The sequence below is a fragment of the Oncorhynchus nerka genome, linkage group LG25, assembly GCF_034236695.1.
Source record: "Oncorhynchus nerka isolate Pitt River linkage group LG25, Oner_Uvic_2.0, whole genome shotgun sequence".
NCBI lineage: Eukaryota > Metazoa > Chordata > Actinopteri > Salmoniformes > Salmonidae > Oncorhynchus > Oncorhynchus nerka.
The window spans coordinates 37,590,365-37,610,113 of record NC_088420.1 but is presented as its reverse complement, the minus strand read 5'-3'; the positions used below and the strand labels follow the sequence as shown (position 1 = coordinate 37,610,113).

Below are 19,749 nucleotides of genomic sequence, written 5' to 3'. Positions count from 1 at the left end.
CGCAGAGACGAAATCGAGTGGCCTGCCACTTACAGACACCTGTGTCTGTAAGTAAAGTTTTTACACCTAATGGTGCTACGATGCTCTGAGATACATACTTTAAATTCGCGCTTTGTTTTACCTACATAATTTTTACCACAAGGGTAGTTAGGACACAAGAATACGTCTTTTTGCGAGACTGACCTTGAAAAAGGTCATGTCTCATTTTGTTTTGAATTTTCTCAATGGCAATATTAATCTGATCATTCTTGTAGCCCCTAGAGGTTTACTCCCTCGCTTACGAATTCTCACAAGGCAGGCACCATGACCTCCGCCCCATTTTTCTCCATCTTTTTTTCACGTGAATGATGGGGATTTGGGCATGGTCTCGAGAAAGCAGCATGTCCTTTATGTCGGAAAAAATCTTTGTCCAGTTCGAAGTGAGTAATCGCTGTACTGATGTCCAGAAGCTCTTTTCATAAGAGACGGTAGCAGCAACATCATGTATAAAATAAGTTACAAACAACGTGAAAAAAATAAATAAAGAGCACAGTTGGTTAGGAGCCCGTAAAACTATCCTCTCCGGCGCCATTATTAGGGTACACAGGGCGAAAGAAAAATGATAGTAATCTAGGTGACAGACAAACACATTCAATAACACCTTGCCCACTCTTGCCTGCATCTAGCTGATCTAGGGTGTAATCATTACTCCAAGCAGTTGCAAAAGAGAGTTTATTTTGGACAAATTCAGATATGTTTATTCCTGTTTTGTTCTATTTGCTTCCGTATAAGAAAAGTTTTTCAACAGAATCGGCAGAATGAATCAACACATCCCTGATCACCCACAAATACAGTTCAATTTCATAGCAGCCACATACAAACAGCATGATAACATTGATCTTTGTATAATCTTTTCCCTTCGCTTGTGGACTTCAGTGCACAACACAACAACTGTCTGTGACCAGGTAAAAAACACTTTCCAAGCAAAACCTTCATGCCATAAGCGATAACCGCTACACACAGCCTAGTCAAGATAGCTTCTAGCTTCTAGACCTGACGTGTTAGTAAACCCGCTACAATCATGAAGTACAGTGTACAGCAAGCAGTTAAGCAGTTACCTCGCCGGGCCCCAGTGGCAATAAAATAATAAAACCAAAAGCTTACCTTGACTTTGAAGAGTTCCAGTGTTGGATAACTATAGCCAGCTAGCTAACATAGCATCCCTCTCTGTTTGAATACTTTAAAGTATTACTTAAGCCATTTTTTGGGGTATCCGTACTTTACTTTACTATTTATATTTTTTTATACTTTTACATCACTACATTCCTAAAGAAAAGTATGTACTTTTTACTCCATATATTTTCCCTGACGCATACAAATATTTGTTACATTTTGAATGTTTAGCAGGACAGGAAAATTGTCTAATTCACACACTTAATCAAGAGAACATCCCTGGTCATCCTACTGCCTCTTATCTGGCGGATCACTAAACACATGCTTTGTTTGTAAATTATAGTGTTGGAGTGTGCCTCTGGCTCTGCTTTGCTTATTATATGGGTTATACTTGTACTTTTGATACTTAAGTAAATTTTAGCAAGTATATTTACTTTTGATACTGAAGTATATTTAAAACCAAATACTTTCAGAATTTTACTCAAGTAATATTTTACACTGGGTACTTTTTTGCACCCACGGTATACCACAGTAACTTTACTTTACTTAAGTATGAAAATTGGTTACTTTTTTCCACCACTGGGTGTTTGAGTAGGCTAAACTAGCTAGCTGCATTTTATAGCTAAGTAATGAAAGTGAAAAAAATATCTCTCTCAAAACTGTTCAACGATTGACTTTCTCTCTATTTGTGTTAGCTACTCACCTCATGTTATGCACTGCAGTGCTAGCTATCTATAGCTTATGCTTTCAGTACTAGATTCATTCTATGATTCGTTGATTGGGTGGGAAACATGTCAGTTCATGTTGCAAGTTGGAGGACATCCTCCGGAAGATATCATAATTACTGTGCAAGTCGATGGAAGGGGGTGAAAAACATGACCCTCCTGGGTTTTGTATTAAAGTCAATGTACCCAGAGGAGGAAGGAAACAAACTGTCCTCCGGCTACAGAGAGTGATGTTGAGGGTAATGTAGACATTGATTCCAAAACAGTGTGTTTTAATACATTATTTGGTGATGTGAATATATTTAGCATGGTTTAATCTAAAAAGGATAACTTTTTTATGTTTCACTATTTTTATTTTTTATGAAATTCACTGAAGCGGATGGTCCTCCCCTTCCTCCTTTGAGGAGCCTTCAATACATGCAAACTATTATGTGACTTGAACTTCTTAAGTATCCGCACCTTTTTTTTTTTCTCCGCCTAATATGACATACCCTAATCTAACTGCCAGTAGCTCAGGCCCTGAAGCAAGGATATGCATATTATTGGTACCACTTGAAAGGAAACACTTTGAACATTGTGGAAATGTGAAGGAAGGTAGGAGAATATTACACAATAGATCTGGTAAAATATAATACAAAGAAAGAACCAACCGTTCTTTTGCCGTTTTTTGTACCATCGTCTTTGAAATGCAAGAGAAAGGCCATAATGTACTATTCCAGCCCAGGTGCAATTTAGATTTTGGCCACTAGATGACAGCAGTGTATGTGCAAAGATTTAGACTGATCCAGTGAACCATTGCATTTCTGTTTAAAATGTTGTATCAAGACTGCCCAAATGTGCCTAATTTGTTTATTAATAATAACTTTTCATGTTCAAAACTGTGCACTCTCCTCAAACAATAGCATGGTATTATTTCACTGTAATAGCTACTGTCAATTGGACAGTGCAGTTAGATTAACAAGAATTTAAGATTTCTGCCAATATCAGATATGTCTAGGTCGTCCTGGGAAATGTCCTTGTTACTTACAACCTCATGCTAATAGCATTAGCATACGTTAGCTCAACAATCCCAAAGAAGCACATTTTTACTCCTGAACTTATTTAAGCTTGCCATAATAAAGGGATAGAATACTTATTGACTCAAGACATTTCAGCTTTTAATTTTGAATTAATTTGTAAAAATGTCTAAAAGCATACAGTAATTGCACTTTGACCTTATGAGGTGTCATAATGAGGTATTGTGTCTAGCAAGTGACACAAAATCAAAATGTTATCAATTTTAAATTCAAGGGGTGTGAATACTTTCTGAAGGCAAGGCACTTTAGGCCCTGTGTTGTGTGTATGTGTGTGTGTGTGTGTGTGTGTGTGTGTGTGTGTGTGTGTGTGTGTGTGTGTGTGTGTGTGTGTGTGTGTGTGTGTACCTGATGAGGCATCGCGGGCGGTGTAATTGTGTAGAACACTGCGAGGGAGAGTTGCTTCAGAGAGAAGTGGACTGAATGTCTGGTGAGAAGAGAACACTGATGATCACACACACATGCACAAACATGTGTAGTAAATGTGTATCTCTACCCCTGTGTGTAGTTGCACCAGTGTATGTATGTGTATGTGTGTGTGTCCTACAAAGGTGTCTTTGTGCTAGTCAGGGTGTTGTGTGTGTGTGTATGCCCTGACCTCATCTGCTTCTCTTAGGTGTAGTGTGCCTACCTCCTCCCCTAGGAGATCCCGTTTCCTCCGCAGTGCATTAGCCCTCCTGCACGTACGCACGCACGTACACATGCACACACACAGACACACACACACACACACACGGCACAGGGAGATATACATTCATTATGAGGAGAAACATGCAAACTGAAGTTAAGTGCACTTTTGACCACTTGAATACATCCAAACCAAACACACACATGCATCAGTTTAGCCATGACATTGAATTAATGAATCCCCTGAGATTATGAATGTTTCTCGCTTCCTCTCCTCTCTTACCTCTGTAATCTACTGTCTGTCTCTGTCAGTTGGCTCTGAGCTGCTGAACACAACAAAAAAACATCAGTAAAACCTCACACACCATCAAAAGTATTAATTCATTGCACTATCACAACACATAAAATATCATCACATATATACCACAAGTCGACAAAACATATCAAATGTATTAATTTAAACGTTCGAATTTAGGGTCGCTGGAGCACATTATTGAACAGCAACAATTTAGGCTACACCTCTGAATGATTTAAAAGACAGTATCAGCTCTAATGTATTCCTATCCAAAGGAAAACATTTGTCAATCATATTTCCCCAAGGCCATAACGATGTCACTGCGGGGGGTTGAAACCCACATTTCAAACGTGAACAGTACAATTTGCCTATCATCCGATATTTCCTAAGGTTAAAACAGCAAAATATTAACTTTTCAAAAATGTATCGCGCATACAACACTGGTGCTAGTTTTCTCTCTCTTTGACATTTTTGGAATCACTCTTAGAACGTCAAACGTTTATGTTGAAACAGTAAAGGTTATTGTACTCATCTAAGTTATACATTTTGATATGATGAGCGTGTGTCGCTGGGAGACTCACCGTGTGCTGTCAGCAGCTGGAGAACTGAACACCACGAAAGAAGGACCAGTATTACTCTACGTGGACCGTTCATCTCAGAGCTCATCCACCCGGAGGTTAACGGAACATTTCACAGGACAGACCGGAGAGTAGAGGAGGGTCTCTGTTCGTTACCGGACTTCCCGCGGTTCACGTCCACGCGCACATAGTTGAGCGTGCAACTCGGATGAATGACGAGGTCACGAGTTCACCTTGGCGCAGGTGCGGGGGGGGGCATGATTTTTGTGTAAAACTGGTGACATCAAACCGACTGAAAGTGGTGTAAAGTACTTAAGTAAAAATACTTTAAAGTATTGCTTAAGTAGTTTTGGGGGAAATCTGTACTTTACTATTTATATTTTTGACAACTTTTACTTTTAATTCACTACATTCCTAAATAGAATTATGTACTTTTTACTCCATACATTTTTCTTCACACCCAAAAGCACTCTTTACATTTTGAATGCTTAGAAGGACAGGAAACTGGTCCAATTCACACACTTCAAAATCAAAATAACATCCATGGTCATCCTTATTGCATCTGACCTGGCAGACTCACTAAACACAAGTACTTAATTTCTAAATGATGTCTGAGTGGTGGAGTATGCCGCTGGCTATCTGCTATACTTTCACTTCTGATAGGTAAGTATATTTTTCTTAATTGCATCTACTGTTGATACTTATGTCACTAAACAGTACATACACAGTACCAGTCAAAACTTTGGACACACCTACTCATTCAAAGGTTTTTATTTATTTTTTACTATTTTCTACATTGAAGAATAATAGTGAAGACATCAACACTATGAAATAACACATAAGGAATCATGTAGTAACCAAAAACGTGTTAAACAAATCAAAATATATTTTAATAGGGAACAACATTGCATCCTTCAAGATTGTTGGAAAAGCCAGGTGAAGCTGGTTGAGAGAATGCCAAGAGTGTGCAAAGCTGTCATCAAGGTAAAGGGTCACTACTTTGAAGAATCTCAAATATACACTTTTTTTGGGTACTACATGATTCCGTATGTGTTATTTCATAGTTTTGATGTCTTCACTATTATTCAACAATGTAGAAAAAGGTTAAAAAAATAAAGAAAACCCCTGGAATGAGTATGTGTGTCAAAACTTTTGACTGGTACTGTATATTTAAAACCAAATATTTTTAGACTTTTGCTCAAGTAGTATTTCACTGGGTGACTGACTTTTAAGTCATTTTCTATGAAGGTAACTTTACTTTAACTCAAGTATGACAATTGGGTACCTTTTCAACCACTGTCCCTACCCCGTTGAAGTTGACATTTAAAATGGTTAAAGTAAGGTTAGGGTTAGGTAAGGGTTATGGTTAGGTAAGGGTTATGGTTAAGGTTAAAGGTAGGGTAGGGTAGAGGTTAAGGTTAGAGTATCGGTATGGATGTTCCAAGGATCCCTGATCCTGATTGCAGTATCCACAGGAGAATAGTGGGCTACCTGCAAGTTAGAGAGATTCTCTGAGTTTAGGACACAAATGCAACAAATTAATTCACTGTAGGGCCTACTTATGATTACAAATATAGTCTTACTTTAGAGACAGTAATTTAACTTTAACAAAATTATAAATTAGATTGTATGTGTGTGTGTGTGTGTGTGTGTGTGTGTGTGTGTGTGTGTGTGTGTGTGTGTGTGTGTGTGTGTGTGTGTGTGTGTGTGTGTGTGTGTGTGTGTGTGTGTAAGACTTGGACTCCCTCTGCTGGCCATTGATGTATGCCTATCTGATATGAGTGAAAATAGACACGAGCAAAAATCTCTGAATGTTTAATAACATAGTATAATGTACATGTTTAATAGTATTATCATGATATACATGTTAATGTCCTGGATACATAATGCGTCTTAAATTCTTTAAACAGTAGAGGAGGGGGTTTGGGGTGGCACGAGTGGTGGTATTGTTAGAAAGTTAGTGGGGGTTGAGTAAGGCTTGATAGGGTTGCATACCAGTGAAGTATTGGGGGGTTAAGGAGTGGGATTGCTGATGAGGGTTCATGAGTGGTGGATGGGTATCAGGTATTTTGGAGTGGGTAAGTGGGCAGCAGTAGAGGCTGCTGAGGGGAGGACAGCTCATAATAATGGTCTGAAGGGAGCGAATGGAATGGCATCTAACACCTGGAAACCATGTGTTTGATGTGTTTGATACCATTCCACTGATTCTGCATTAGCCGTTAGCACGAGCCCGCCCTCCCCAATTTGGTGCCACCAACCTCCTGTGGTGGGTAGGAGGGCAAAGTCAGTCTGCTACAGAGAGCTGCCTAGTAATGTGACATCACTTCCTGGCAGCCAGTTCAGCGTTGACTTGATCCTCAGTTTTGAGGCCGTGCCATTGGGCGATGGGCCTGCGGGGGTTGGCCAGCATGTCTGACCAATGACGGAGCTCGGTGCCGCTGCTGGCTCCACCCAGAAACACCTTCCCGATGGCATCATTCTTCCCAATCTTATCATAGTCCAACACTGTCACTTCATCCTGCACCTTCTACACACAGAGAAACACAGACCTCTGCTCGAAGGGTTGATCAATTATAAAGGAATTCATTGTAAGGGATAAGTGAGAGAGAGAGAGAGAGAGAGAGAGAGAGAGAGAGAGAGAGAGAGAGAGAGAGTGTGTGTGTGTGTGTGTGGGGGGGGGTGTACCTTTATCTGTTCGAAGGGCACCTCAAAGCCGAAGGACTCATTGTAGTAAGGGTTGAGAGTGTTCTCTTCTTGTCTGGTAGAGTTTAACATACGGGTCTGAACTTCCCCCCACATCCATGGCTGGGAGATCACAAGCCTGCAGGATACCTACTACCATCTATAAACGGGAAAGGGGGGCAGAGGGTATGGAGAAGACCCACAGCTATAGCATGTGTCTGATGGAATAATATTTGGTACTCAGAGAACACGGTGAGAACTCCTTGTTCCTGCTCCGAAGGACATTGGTTAGCAGAATCAGATGTGTTAGAGCAGGGATCGAACAAGGAGTTCTCACTGTGTTCTCTGTGAAGTTGTAGTCCAATGAGAACTCCAGTCTGCCCAACTTCACTTCCTCCTCCCTGCCAGTCAATCCAGTCTCTGTGTCACCCTCATCATTTAGGGGCTACAGGACACACACACAAACACACAGAAAAACCTGATACATACTAAGCAGCAGACCTACACAGGTAAAAAAACGTATTCAGGATCGGTGGGACCCCTACGGGACGGTTGACCTAACGTAGGCTAATGCGATTAGCACGAGGTTGTAAGTAACAAGAACATTTCCCAGGACATAGACATATCTGATATTGGCAGAAAGCTTAAATTCTTCTTAATCTAGCTGCACTGTCCAATTTACAGTAGCTATTACAGTGAAATAATAACATGCTATTGTTTGAGGAGAGTGCACAGCTTTGAACATGAAAAGTTATTGATAAGCAAATTAGGCACATTTGGGCAGTCCTGATACACAATTTTGAACAGAAATGCAATGGTTCATTGGATCAGTCTAAATCCTTGCACATACACTGCTGTCATCTAGTGGCCAAAATCTCAATTCTACCTGGGCTGGAATAATACATTATGGCCTTTCTCTTGCATTTCAAAGACGATGGTACAAAAAACGGCAAAAGAACGGTTGGTTCTTTCTTTGTATTATCTTTTACCAGATCTATTGTGTAATATTCTCCTACCTTCCTTCACATTTCCACAATGTTCAAAGTGTTTCCTTTCAAGTGGTACCAATAATATGCATATCCTTGCTTCAGGGCCTGAGCTACAGGCAGTAAGATTTGGGTATGTCATTTTAGGCAAAAAAAAGAAAAAGGGTGTGATCCTCAAGAGGTTGTTGCTTTACTCCACGCTATTTATTAAAAGTTTGTGTGTAGCCCTCCACAGAGAGTTGATATTACACAATGTCTGTGTGTGTGTGTGTGTGTGTGTGTGTGTGTGTGTGTGTGTGTGTGTGTGTGTGTGTGTGTGTGTGTGTGTGTGTGTGTGTGTGTGTGTGTGTGTGTGTGTGTGTGTGTGTGTGTGTGTGTGTGTGTGTGTGTGTGTGTGTGTGTGTGTGTGTGTGTGTGTGTGTGTGTGTGTGTGTGTGTGTGTGTGTGTGTGTGTGTGTGCATCAGAGTTGTCTCCCTCCAGCTCAGTGTCCGTGTTCAAGCCGTTCTTTCCCTTCTTCTCCTATGTTAGCATACTGAGACTTCAGCAGGAGACATCTACATTCCAACTGGATGACTGGTATTAATGTATACATGTCCCTGTGTAACTGCGCATGCATTTATGACATAGGCATTACTGTATGTGTGATTGTGCGTGCATATACTGAAAACCGGTATGCATTATGTTTCCTGTGGTTGATACTGTTTTGTCTCATATTGACTCTATGTATAGATGCTGCTGCCTGAATTAGAACTGTAGGATGCGGTTTCTGCAGCAACGCCGGTATCAAGTTCCGGCCCCACCCAGAGATAGAGATGCAGATTCACACACATACTGTACACACACACACATAGAGCTTAGACCTCTGTGGAGCGTTGTGACTTCAACTGTTGTTCACCTTGCTGATGATTCGGTGGACAGGGACGTTGTATTGATCTGTGTGTTGATTCATGTCTTATAGGGAATTATAAACTGGGTGGTTTGAGCCCTGAATGCTGATTGGCTGACAGCCGTGGTTTATCAGACTGTATACCACGAGTATGGCAAAAACATTTTTTTACTGCTCTAATTACATTGCTAGCCAGTTTATAATAGCAATTAGGCACCTCAGGGGTTTGTGATATATGGCCTATATACCACGGCTAAGAGCTGTGTCCAGGCACTCCGCAATGCATTGTGCATAAGAACAGCCCTTAGATGTGGTATATTGGCCATATACCACACACCCTCGTGCCTTATTGCTTAAATGTACTCTGTGATTGGAGGCACTATAAGAGGGTCATTCATTTAGATACACCCACAGCATTCTATTCCAGTTTCATTTTTAAAAGAAACTGAATAATAATTTAATGTAACGTCTTGGTTGATCCGATGGTTCTAAAATATGTGGAAACAGATATTTTATTTAGATTGGTCTAAAACTTTTCACCCTATATAATACATAGCACCCAATAGTTCATTATATTTCTATTAAAGCAACCCCACACATCGGTACTCCACAAAATCCTTTTAATCAGAAAAACACTTCTCCATATGATTGGTAACAGCACACACACTGTCGACAAACAGGTGACAATGTATGTACAGGGCAGTCACCAGTGACAGGCATGGCACTGCATTGTGTAAAAAAAACAGCTATATCATATACATTATATAAGACAACGCAAACACTTTACTAGAACCCTGTCATAAGGGCTACCTAACATGTCATAAACAATCATACTGTGTCAAGTTATCACAACTGATTTTACACCAACAATCGTGACTGTTTATGACATTGTTATGGCAGTGTTAAATAGCCCTTATAACAGAGGATTTAAGTCAAGTTGAACCAGACCAATAACAGTGGTTATAGATGGTCATACAGTGAGGGGCATTATACAGTTATGACAACAATAACTAAAAGAAGCCTGAGGGGAAATCTGACTAATAATCCTCCAAAACATAGTGTAGTATGTGTATGATTGTGTAGTGTGGCACAGCATAGAATTCAGCAGATTCCAAAATAAAACAGGATGTTTCATACTCATAGCACAGGGCTATGAATATGTTGTGCTAATACAGGGACTAGATCAGAAATGTATGACCCAGGAGGTTCTCGGACTAAAGTTGAGAAACTCTGATCTAACCCCTAATTAAGCATCACCAAGGGACTAAAACCTGCACACAGGGGTCACCGAGGACCGCTATTGGCCGACGCATGAAGCTTTTCAAGCACACTCCTTGGATTACAACCACTAACCCTAGCAGGATTGGCCACATTGCTGGTCTGCGCATCAACTCAAAGAGCAGTTTGTGGTGGTAGCCCATAGAGTGGCCCCCCCTTCATAGTCCAGTGCATGGCAGAATACACACTGCTATTTTTATTTTACCTTTATTTAACTAGGCAAGTCAGTTAAGAACATATTCTTAGTTTCAATGACGGCCTAGGAACAGTGGGTTAACTGCCTGTTCAGGGGCAGAACGACAGATTGTACCTTGCCAGCTCGGGGATTTGAACTTGCAACCTCCGGTTACTAGTCCAACACTCTAACCACTAGGCTAACCTGGCGCCCCTATACACACACCAGGGTTGAAATCAATTCAATTAGTTTCCTATGACATTTTATTTCCCTTCCTAAATTGAACACTGAATTGACCCCAACACGCAGTTCGGCACATAATTGCATGCACGATATTGTTTTTGTAACCTTGTTTGAACAAACACTTACCGTCTTCTATAAATCTTTTTTTTTTTTTTTTATATAACAAAGTTGCTCTGCAAACAAAAAGACAAGCCAAAGGAAATATCCTTTCCATTGCCCGAGAGGGTGGTGGAGGCAGAGCTGGAACAAGGTGTCCTGATTGTGTACTACTTAGTACAAAGTAATGCATTCACTAGTGTATAATAGGCCAGGAAATCAAATAAATTGTCCTTGGCATCAGAGTGAAAAACTCCATCTCAAATGTCACTCCATATAATGCGCTACTTTAAAATTGAGATTTTAAATTCCATGACTGAGTTGAACTGGAATTGAGCCCAACACAGCATGGGAAGTTGAAGGGTTAGAATTCATCGTGTCTTGCCAAGGCTTCTCCAAAGTCAGTAGCCTGGCTACCAACGAAGAGGTCATACTTCTCAACGATCTCTGCCTTAGTCAGTTTGCCATCCTACAAAGGGAGAATAAATAAATAAGTGTTTCAGTATTTGCTTAAATGCACACACACAATGCAGGCAACTAGCTCAAACATCAACATGTGTGTGTACCTTGTCATTATCTGACTCGTAGACCAAGTGTTTGGCTTCTGCCTCTGCGTGGTCATAGTCTGAAGGCAGGATCCAGTCTTTGGTCTCCTCCTTGTCCATGCGGCCATCTTTGTTTGTGTCTCTGAACTCAGTAAACTGTTCTCTCTCTGTCCTCACCCACTCTGGCTCTGACGGATCCCCCTCTTGGTTATACATGTCACCTTGAGTATGGGAGAGAAGGGAAAGGAAGGAAGGGAGAGAGAGAGAAATGTTAATGAACCGCTCTGCTGATGCTATAAATCGCACCTATGTCCTCCTCCAGGTGTAATATAGCAGGCATTGAATAACCCATGTACTTCTCCAGATGTTATAACTTACCTATGTACTCCTCCAGGTCTATAAAGCCGTCTCCGTTCTTATCAATGTCCTCCATGGTCTCCTACAGGAGGGTAATGTCACAAAGATGTTACTGCCTGGCTACCTTCAAACAACTTAAATGTTTTATTTATTGTCTATAACCTACCAGTACAACTATATCCTTCATATGGTCGTACTCCTCAGGATGGAGGAATGCTGTAAACTCCTCTTTATTGGCCTTCAGGTCAGCATCCAGGTCAGACATTTTGAATCTCCTCTCATCGCGTGAAATCATCTGTCTGTAGCTGAAGCCATCCTCTGGGTCTGGATCATCTAAAAGGTCACACACACCAATTAGAAAAATCTGACCTTCCAATAGAAAGGCACAGATTACAGGTGTCATAGATTACATTCTTATACTCCTTTCAGAGTGTCCCCTGTACCCATTATGTATCCATATGTAGCATTCTTGTACTCCTCCCAGGACACCAGTCCATCTCCGTTAAGGTCATGACCTTTCCACTGGCGGTCCACGTCATCATAGATCCACCTCTTCTGACTGTGTTTGATCCACTTTCTCATCTCCTCTACTGACACATACCCATCCTTGTCCTCATCTATATGCTCTACCAACATACTGTAGGGAGAGAGAGATGGCGTGTTAAACCATCTTTTCTATACAAATCCATTTCTCACTTCTATACAAATGTAGCTGCTAGAGTGTGTGTTACCCAAGTCTCTCCTTGCTCTCCTCTGGTGTGAGCTGATCGAAGGTCTTGGCCTCATCCTGCCCTAGAAACGCCTCGTGGTCGTAATCAAAGTTCTCTGCATCTTCATGGTCGCGGTTGCTAAGCGGGTCGTCATGGTGGACGCGGCCCTTTTTCTCGATGGTGGGTTTACTAGAGGCATAGACCACGCACAGCGCAAAGCACATGACCAACGGCCGCAGCTCCATAATCTGGCACACATACACACAGGAGCGAGAGCAGAGTTAACTAACTTGGTTTACTACACAACAATATCGTTTGTGACAGTGCGTTTAGTTGACAAGAATTCGTCATGACTTTCCTGAGTTGAACTAATTCGGGGTTTCCCCTACTCATCTGTGGGTTCACCGTTTATGGTTAAAATAAACAGGGTAGCTAGCAAATTTGTGAGTGCTAGGACGTATTCATTACGGAAACCGTTTAAGAACCTAACAGAGTAAAACGAGAATTTCTATCGAACAAATTCAGGTACGTCACTCCACGTTTCGTTCCGTTTGTTTCCGTTTAAGAAGCGTTTTGCAACAGAATCGGCGTAATGAATACACCCTTGGTACCGGTGCAGTTTGCAAGCAAGCTAGCCAGACTTCAGTTGTTGTACTAAATGCGAATGTCATTTGCACTCCCTACTTCAGTGTGTGTGTAACGTTAATGTTACAATAACTAAGCAGGGGGGAAAAACATAGATGAACTGTGCATTTACGTAAGCCTGAAATAGATACTTTACTCACCACCGGTCTTTCTGAAAAGTCTTTCGATTTTGAATATCTAGCTACTCCGGATACACACCCATCGTTTCCGGTCCTAAAAACTCAACCAGCCAACAGCGTTACGTATGCGTTTGTGCCATGCCTCTTGTCCATTGGTCCACTTCAGGACAGTTTCGGCCTTGTGATTGGTCAATAACCGCCACGTCCTCAAGCTATGAGCAATGGAACGCGGTTTGAGTCTTTGCTGTCAAAAACGATACACGTCAAATAACACTATTTGACATGTCAAATAAGATTGTTGACCAATCAATCAGGACACGAATATGACTGCACGTCACATAATAATTTAACGCCTTCATACATTTTTTAAAAGGTTGTTTTTTTACGTAGATATTGTACATTGATTACACATTCACATTTCATGTCACAACAATTCATCAATACGTATGCTATGACACTGGTAAAGTTGTTTAGCGCTCCTACGGTGCTGGTCATTTAAAAGAAAGTTAGCTAGTTCATGGATGCAAACAATGTTCTTCCCCAAAACATAGAAAACGACATCTGTTTCAGTAGCTATATAGTTAGCTAGCTAACTAACTAACTATATAGCTAGGTGTCATCATCTAAAATAACCCTAATTTCTAAGATAGTTCTTATTTATTTAATGGTGGTCGGGTCCATCTATGTGAAGCTAGCCACAATAGTGTATTTTGCGGTTAGCCTTCAAAATAAACGTGTCATTGACAGTGATGCAAATGAATACAAATAGTAGAAGTATGCCATAATTGAATAGATCATGCTAAACGAGGTTAGAATGTTATAGAAAATAAACAAACGAAAATAATTAGCTAATTTGACAAAAATCTGTTTGAAATCACACTGGAGTATTATACTATAGAATTGCATAGGGGGCATACTTATTTCACTGTACAGCCTTACCTATGGATTGTGGATCAATGACATGGGCTATCAGTCTACTCAGTGACACGCAGAGAACATTAGCGTCGAAGCTCTAATTGCGGGACTCTGAAACAACTGAATTGAGACACATTTTTTTGTCAACCTGTGTATTGAACACTATTCCAAAGGAAAAACAATACTGGGTTGATGTTTTGGAGTCTAATAACTCAGAGGATGTTGGGGAAAAATATATTGGGTTTTGAGTAGACTTATACCCCATTTCATTGATCCCCAATCCTTAGGTAAAGCTGTACAGTGCAATATGAATGTCTATACACACACTAGGCTGACTGGGGTTTGCTTCACGTGGCTAATGACGCTCGACCGGACCTGGTTATTGGTTGTGAAGCTAGCCACAATAAGGATTAGGCATAATAGTGGAATTTGCGGTTTGCCTTCAAAATAAAAGGTACCTCTTTGAAAGTGATGCTGAAGGTTACAATTGGCTGGAATCATGCCATATTTAGATTAGATCATGTTAAACAAGGTTGGAATGTGAAACAATGGAATGAAGTACCAGTCTACTCAGTGACACCGACAGAACACAACTGTGAAGAGTTTACGCAAATATTAGCATTGTAGATCTTATCGCGGGACTGTGACTGTGTGAAATCACCTTATAAGGTTAGCTTTGGGCAACAGGGTTAAATAGCTGGCTATCTACTTCCATTTCAATAGTCGAACAAGTGGCTATCTAGCTAATACTTACTCACAAGGATTCCTAAATCATTCCTAAGAATAATGAAAATGACTGCAGTTTCTAGTGGTCATTGTTTTCAGGCTGATTGTATTGGTGCAAGCTCGGTACCCCAGAAGTTGCGGTCGAACAAATAATGCCTTATTACGTGGTATTGTAAAAGCATCGTTCGTGGCCGGTGTTTGCTTATTTGCAGACATTTTGTACAACTTTGACAGTTCTACTGATAGTAGTGGTGGCGCTTGCCTTGCACGTACAAATTCAGAACATTACATTACATTTACATTTAAGTCATTTAGCAGACGCTCTTATCCAGAGCGACTTACAAATTGGTGCTTTCACCATATGACATCCAGTGGAACAGCCACTTTACAATAGTGCATCTAGGTCTTTTAAGGGGGGTGAGAAGGATTACTTTATCCTATCCTAGGTATTCCTTAAAGAGGTGGGGTTTCAGGTGTCTCCGGAAGGTGGTGATTGACTCCGCTGTCCTGGCGTCGTGAGGGAGTTTGTTCCACCATTGGGGGGCCAGAGCAGCGAACAGTTTTGACTGGGCTGAGCGGGAACTGTACTTCCTCAGTGGTAGGGAGGCGAGCAGGCCAGAGGTGGATGAACGCAGTGCCCTTGTTTGGGTGTAGGGCCTGATCAGAGCCTGGAGGTACTGAGGTGCCGTTCCCCTCACAGCTCCGTAGGCAAGCACCATGGTCTTGTAGCGGATGCGAGCTTCAACTGGAAGCCAGTGGAGAGAGCGGAGGAGCGGGGTGACGTGAGAGAACTTGGGAAGGATGAACACCAGACGGGCTGCGGCGTTCTGGATGAGTTGTAGGGGTTTAATGGCACAGGCAGGGAGCCCAGCCAACAGCGAGTTGCAGTAATCCAGACGGGAGATGACAAGTGCCTGGATTAGGACCTGCGCCGCTTCCTGTGTGAGGCAGGGTCGTACTCTGCGGATGTTGTAGAGCATGAACCTACAGGAACGGGCCACCGCCTTGATGTTATTTGAGAACGACAGGGTGTTGTCCAGGATCACGCCAAGGTTCTTAGCGCTCTGGGAGGAGGACACAATGGAGTTGTCAACCGTGATGGCGAGATCATGGAACGGGCAGTCCTTCCCGGGAGGAAGAGCAGCTCCGTCTTGCCGAGGTTCAGCTTGAGGTGATGATCCATCATCCACACTGATATGTCTGCCAGACATGCAGAGATGCGATTCGCCACCTGGTCGTCAGAAGGGGGAAAGGAGAAGATTAATTGTGTGTCGTCTGCATAGCAATGATAGGAGAGACCATGTGAGGTTATGACAGAGCCAAGTGACTTGGTGTATAGCGAGAATAGGAGAGGGCCTAGAACAGAGCCCTGGGGGACACCAGTGGTGAGAGCACGTGGTGAGGAGACGGATTCTCGCCACGCCACCTGGTAGGAGCGACCTGTCAGGTAGGACGCAATCCAAGCGTGGGCCGCGCCGGAGATGCCCAACTCGGAGAGGGTGGAGAGGAGGATCTGATGGTTCACAGTATCGAAGGCAGCCGATAGGTCTAGAAGGATGAGAGCAGAGGAGAGAGAGTTAGCTTTAGCAGTGCGGAGCGCCTCCGTGATACAGAGAAGAGCAGTCTCAGTTGAATGACTAGTCTTGAAACCTGACTGATTTGGATCAAGAAGGTCATTCTGAGAGAGATAGCGGGAGAGCTGGCCAAGGACGGCACGTTCAAGAGTTTTGGAGAGAAAAGAAAGAACACAACATTCTATAATATAAATGTTATTTTACGTGTCAAAGTAAAAGCTAATTGAATGCGTCAAAGTGTTATTTGAAGTGTATATTTTGACACGCAAAGACCCAAACGCGTTCCACAATGAGCGTGTTAAACAAATTCACCTTCCCCATTCATGCAAATCAGCAGCACTTCAGGCAGTGAGCGATGAATTATCAAACACAACATTTATAGGTATTACGTATTTATTTTCACAACATAAACTTTAATTTGTTTTTTTAAACTGCACCACACAACTAAGTTTAATAGTAAGTCCTACATTAGTGCATCCCCTCTCAAACTGCATACCCATCTCATCCTCAATTACTGACATTTTGACTGAGTGGGGATGTTCAGAAATGAAAGAATACCATTTCAGAGGTCACCATAATCAAAATATATACTGTAGGATAGAGATGTAAGCAATGCCAGGTTTCTCAATTCCAGGTTAATCAGGAAATATTAGTACTAGAATACGGTAATCAAGCACAACATGTCTAAGAAGACATATTTATTTCAACACCATAAACAAGCAGTGGTGACCCCTCATTCGGGTTTTAACCCCATATTTATAGCAAAAATGGGGCATGCCTGTTTTGCATGTTATTTTGGCATTAATACGTGTCATATATCAGTTTGCAAACAATGTAAAAAAAATAATATACATTAAGTTAATAAAGCCTCATACAAACATGGTCTCTTTTGTTTTCTTGGGTAAGGCAGCTCCAAAATGCAGGTGTTTCAGCCTAGCTCAGTGCTTTCTGTGATGGTGGGGCAAGCCAGCAGAAAATATGGAGCGTTGCGCCGTGATTGGCTCAGTGTTCTGTCACTCATGGTGACTTTACGTCACTGCAAAGTGTAAGAGGATACTTTGTTGCGGTTCAAACACTTAAAAGACACCCTATCCCCTCAGCCCTCAAAATAAGTGGACACTTCTGATGACGTATCATGATGTCTGACGAGTATACACTTGGAGGGCAAGGAGCGAGGGTGGAAAGAATGATTTTTAAATGGGCCACCCATGGCCGGAAATTCATCCCGAGATTATTGTGTTTTCAGCCACCGGTAGCTTGTGGGTGCTTTATATGCGCTACAGTCAATTATGAGTGCATGTCTATTAATATTAAATACATCATTATTAATATACGCCTACTGTATGATAGCAAGGAAATTAATTAGCTAACTAACGTTAGCCTGCCAAACTGGAAAATGTTTTATTTTTACAATTTCCAAAAGATAACCAAACAAAAACATATTTACTTTTTACGAGACGTGTTTGTGCCGTCATGTGCATTAGTTGCACAATTTCTAACTTATTTGCATTTGTTTTTACTTACACTTGTGTGTTGACTTCTCCATTGATGTTTTTAAGTGTTCGCAGACTTTTGTTAGCGGATGTACAATCGTCGCAAATTGAATTCTGGGGAGTTTCGGGGCCAGGAGTGAACATAAGTGTACACTCGCAAAACCGACTAAAAACGAGGGCTGAGGGCCTTGCGTTGCAAACTTCCCTTGCTTGGCTAATCATTTGGACCGCCGTCCAAGATGGCAACGGGGATTCCCCCAAGGGCATAAGGCAATGGAAAGTGGACGAGGGTGAGTCTTTTAAGTGTTTGGACCGCAGAGTGAAAATGTTTGTCCTTTGGCTACTGCGGTAGAAGTGCACATCCAAGGTAATTGGCCACAGATAAAATCGTGTTATATGTGCAGTAGCTTTGATTGGACTGATCATGTCAACATCATACTTTCACAATCTTAATTCGCAATCATCACATGAATCAAATCGACAATATACTGGCAAATCCCTTTTAATCCTTGTCATATGAAGAGAAATAATAAAGAGAAATTATAGGTAAAACGTATCGGTGCTCATCGACCATTGGACATAAACATTACACAACAAGTTGGAAATCGCAAATTCATCAATGAGTGGAACGAATCAGTGACAGTGGCTGTGTGGTGGTCCCATATCGGGGATTAAGGGTCTCATTTCCAAGTTTAAAATGATAAACATTCAACATTGGCCATGCTGTCAATTAAGCAGGATTTGTGCTGCGCTCAAAACAACTTAACTCGGAGGCCCGCGGCACCACCTTCCTGTTCAAGTGAGCATAGCATGAACAATGCGAGTCCAAAAATGTATTGTATGCTGCTGCATAAATTGTAATATGCCAGGGAAATATGTATACTGTAGCTAAGAAAGTAATACTTAGTGTATGTTGTGTAGTAAAATGTTAGTAGGCCATGTGTCTCACCCTAATAATTTGGTCTATTTGAACTGTTTCACTGCCAGACAAGGCTCCGCTGATAGCCAGCTGGAGTAGTGGTAAGATGTCGGGACTGCAGTTGGGACAGCTTTATGTAGGCCCTAACAGTTTGTGGGCACCGTTATAGTGCAATTACTGTATTGTTTAGTGTTGTGTAGTGGCTTTGCTGGCATGCATTCCACTTTTCTTTTCTTTTTGCCCCACCAAGATTTACATGCAAAAATCGGTACTGTAAATAAGACCCACACACACACACAAAAAAAACAACTTAAAATGCTAATTCTTGTACCCCATTGTGTGTGCTCCCCCCTCCCCTGTTGTCTTGGAGGTCCTCTTTGTGTTCTGGATGAAGTAAGAGTCGTGTCTGGCTGGGAACGTTCAGTCACTCAGTGGCCGAAACTGTAATCTCCTGCAACAGAAACAGCAACAAACACCACAAACAGCTGAAATTAAACTTATTGATATGGCATTAAAAACTGAGCTGAATTAAAGCATCTCAATGTTTGTATTTGGCTACAAAGGTACAACTCTGCAGTACATTTGGCATTGAATGGAGTCACTAGAAGAAAAGGTCCAACCCTACCGCAGTTATCGATCAATCCAAGATAGAGAGCACAGCAGTGTGTGAGAGATTTTTTTTTTTAACATTCAGAACAAGCAATTTCAGAGCAATTTCTTTCCATGACAGACTGACCAGATGAATCCAGGTGAAGGCTATGGTCCCTTAATGATATCACTTAAATCCACTTCTATCAGTGTAGATGAAGGGGAGGAGACAGGTTAAATAAGGATTGTGTCTATGTATAAGTGCCATTCCGAGGGTGAATAGGGAAGACAAAAGCTAAGTGCCTTTGAACGTGGTAGGGTAGTATGTGCCAGGTGCACCGGTTTGTGTCAAGAACTGCAA

At 41.6% G+C, this 19,749-nt stretch overlaps 2 protein-coding genes and 1 pseudogene across 2 annotated transcripts in view; all 3 read right to left on the bottom strand.

Moving 5' to 3' along the window:
- LOC115109477 (otogelin-like protein) overlaps positions 1-4,613 on the bottom strand; it is a 53,350-nt gene extending 48,737 nt beyond the window's left edge. The window contains 4 exon segments of the mRNA XM_065009765.1: positions 3,299-3,377; positions 3,582-3,627; positions 3,861-3,900; positions 4,454-4,613. Of these exon segments, the coding sequence (XP_064865837.1) occupies positions 3,299-3,377; positions 3,582-3,627; positions 3,861-3,900; positions 4,454-4,538 (250 nt within the window). The 5' untranslated portion in view covers positions 4,539-4,613.
- A 1,737-nt stretch (positions 4,614-6,350) lies between these two features.
- Positions 6,351-8,181, bottom strand: LOC115109476 (synaptotagmin-1-like; annotated as a pseudogene).
- Positions 8,182-9,608: 1,427 nt separating this feature from the next.
- Positions 9,609-13,301, bottom strand: calub (calumenin b). Its single transcript, XM_029634398.2, has 7 exons — positions 13,195-13,301; positions 12,431-12,657; positions 12,143-12,336; positions 11,866-12,032; positions 11,721-11,781; positions 11,364-11,563; positions 9,609-11,266 (listed from the first exon to the last, which is right to left on the bottom strand). The coding sequence occupies exons 2-7, from the start codon at positions 12,652-12,654 to the stop codon at positions 11,162-11,164; spliced, it is 951 nt and encodes a 316-aa protein (XP_029490258.1). The 5' UTR covers positions 12,655-12,657; positions 13,195-13,301; the 3' UTR covers positions 9,609-11,161.
- Between the last annotated feature and the right edge of the window lie 6,448 nt (positions 13,302-19,749).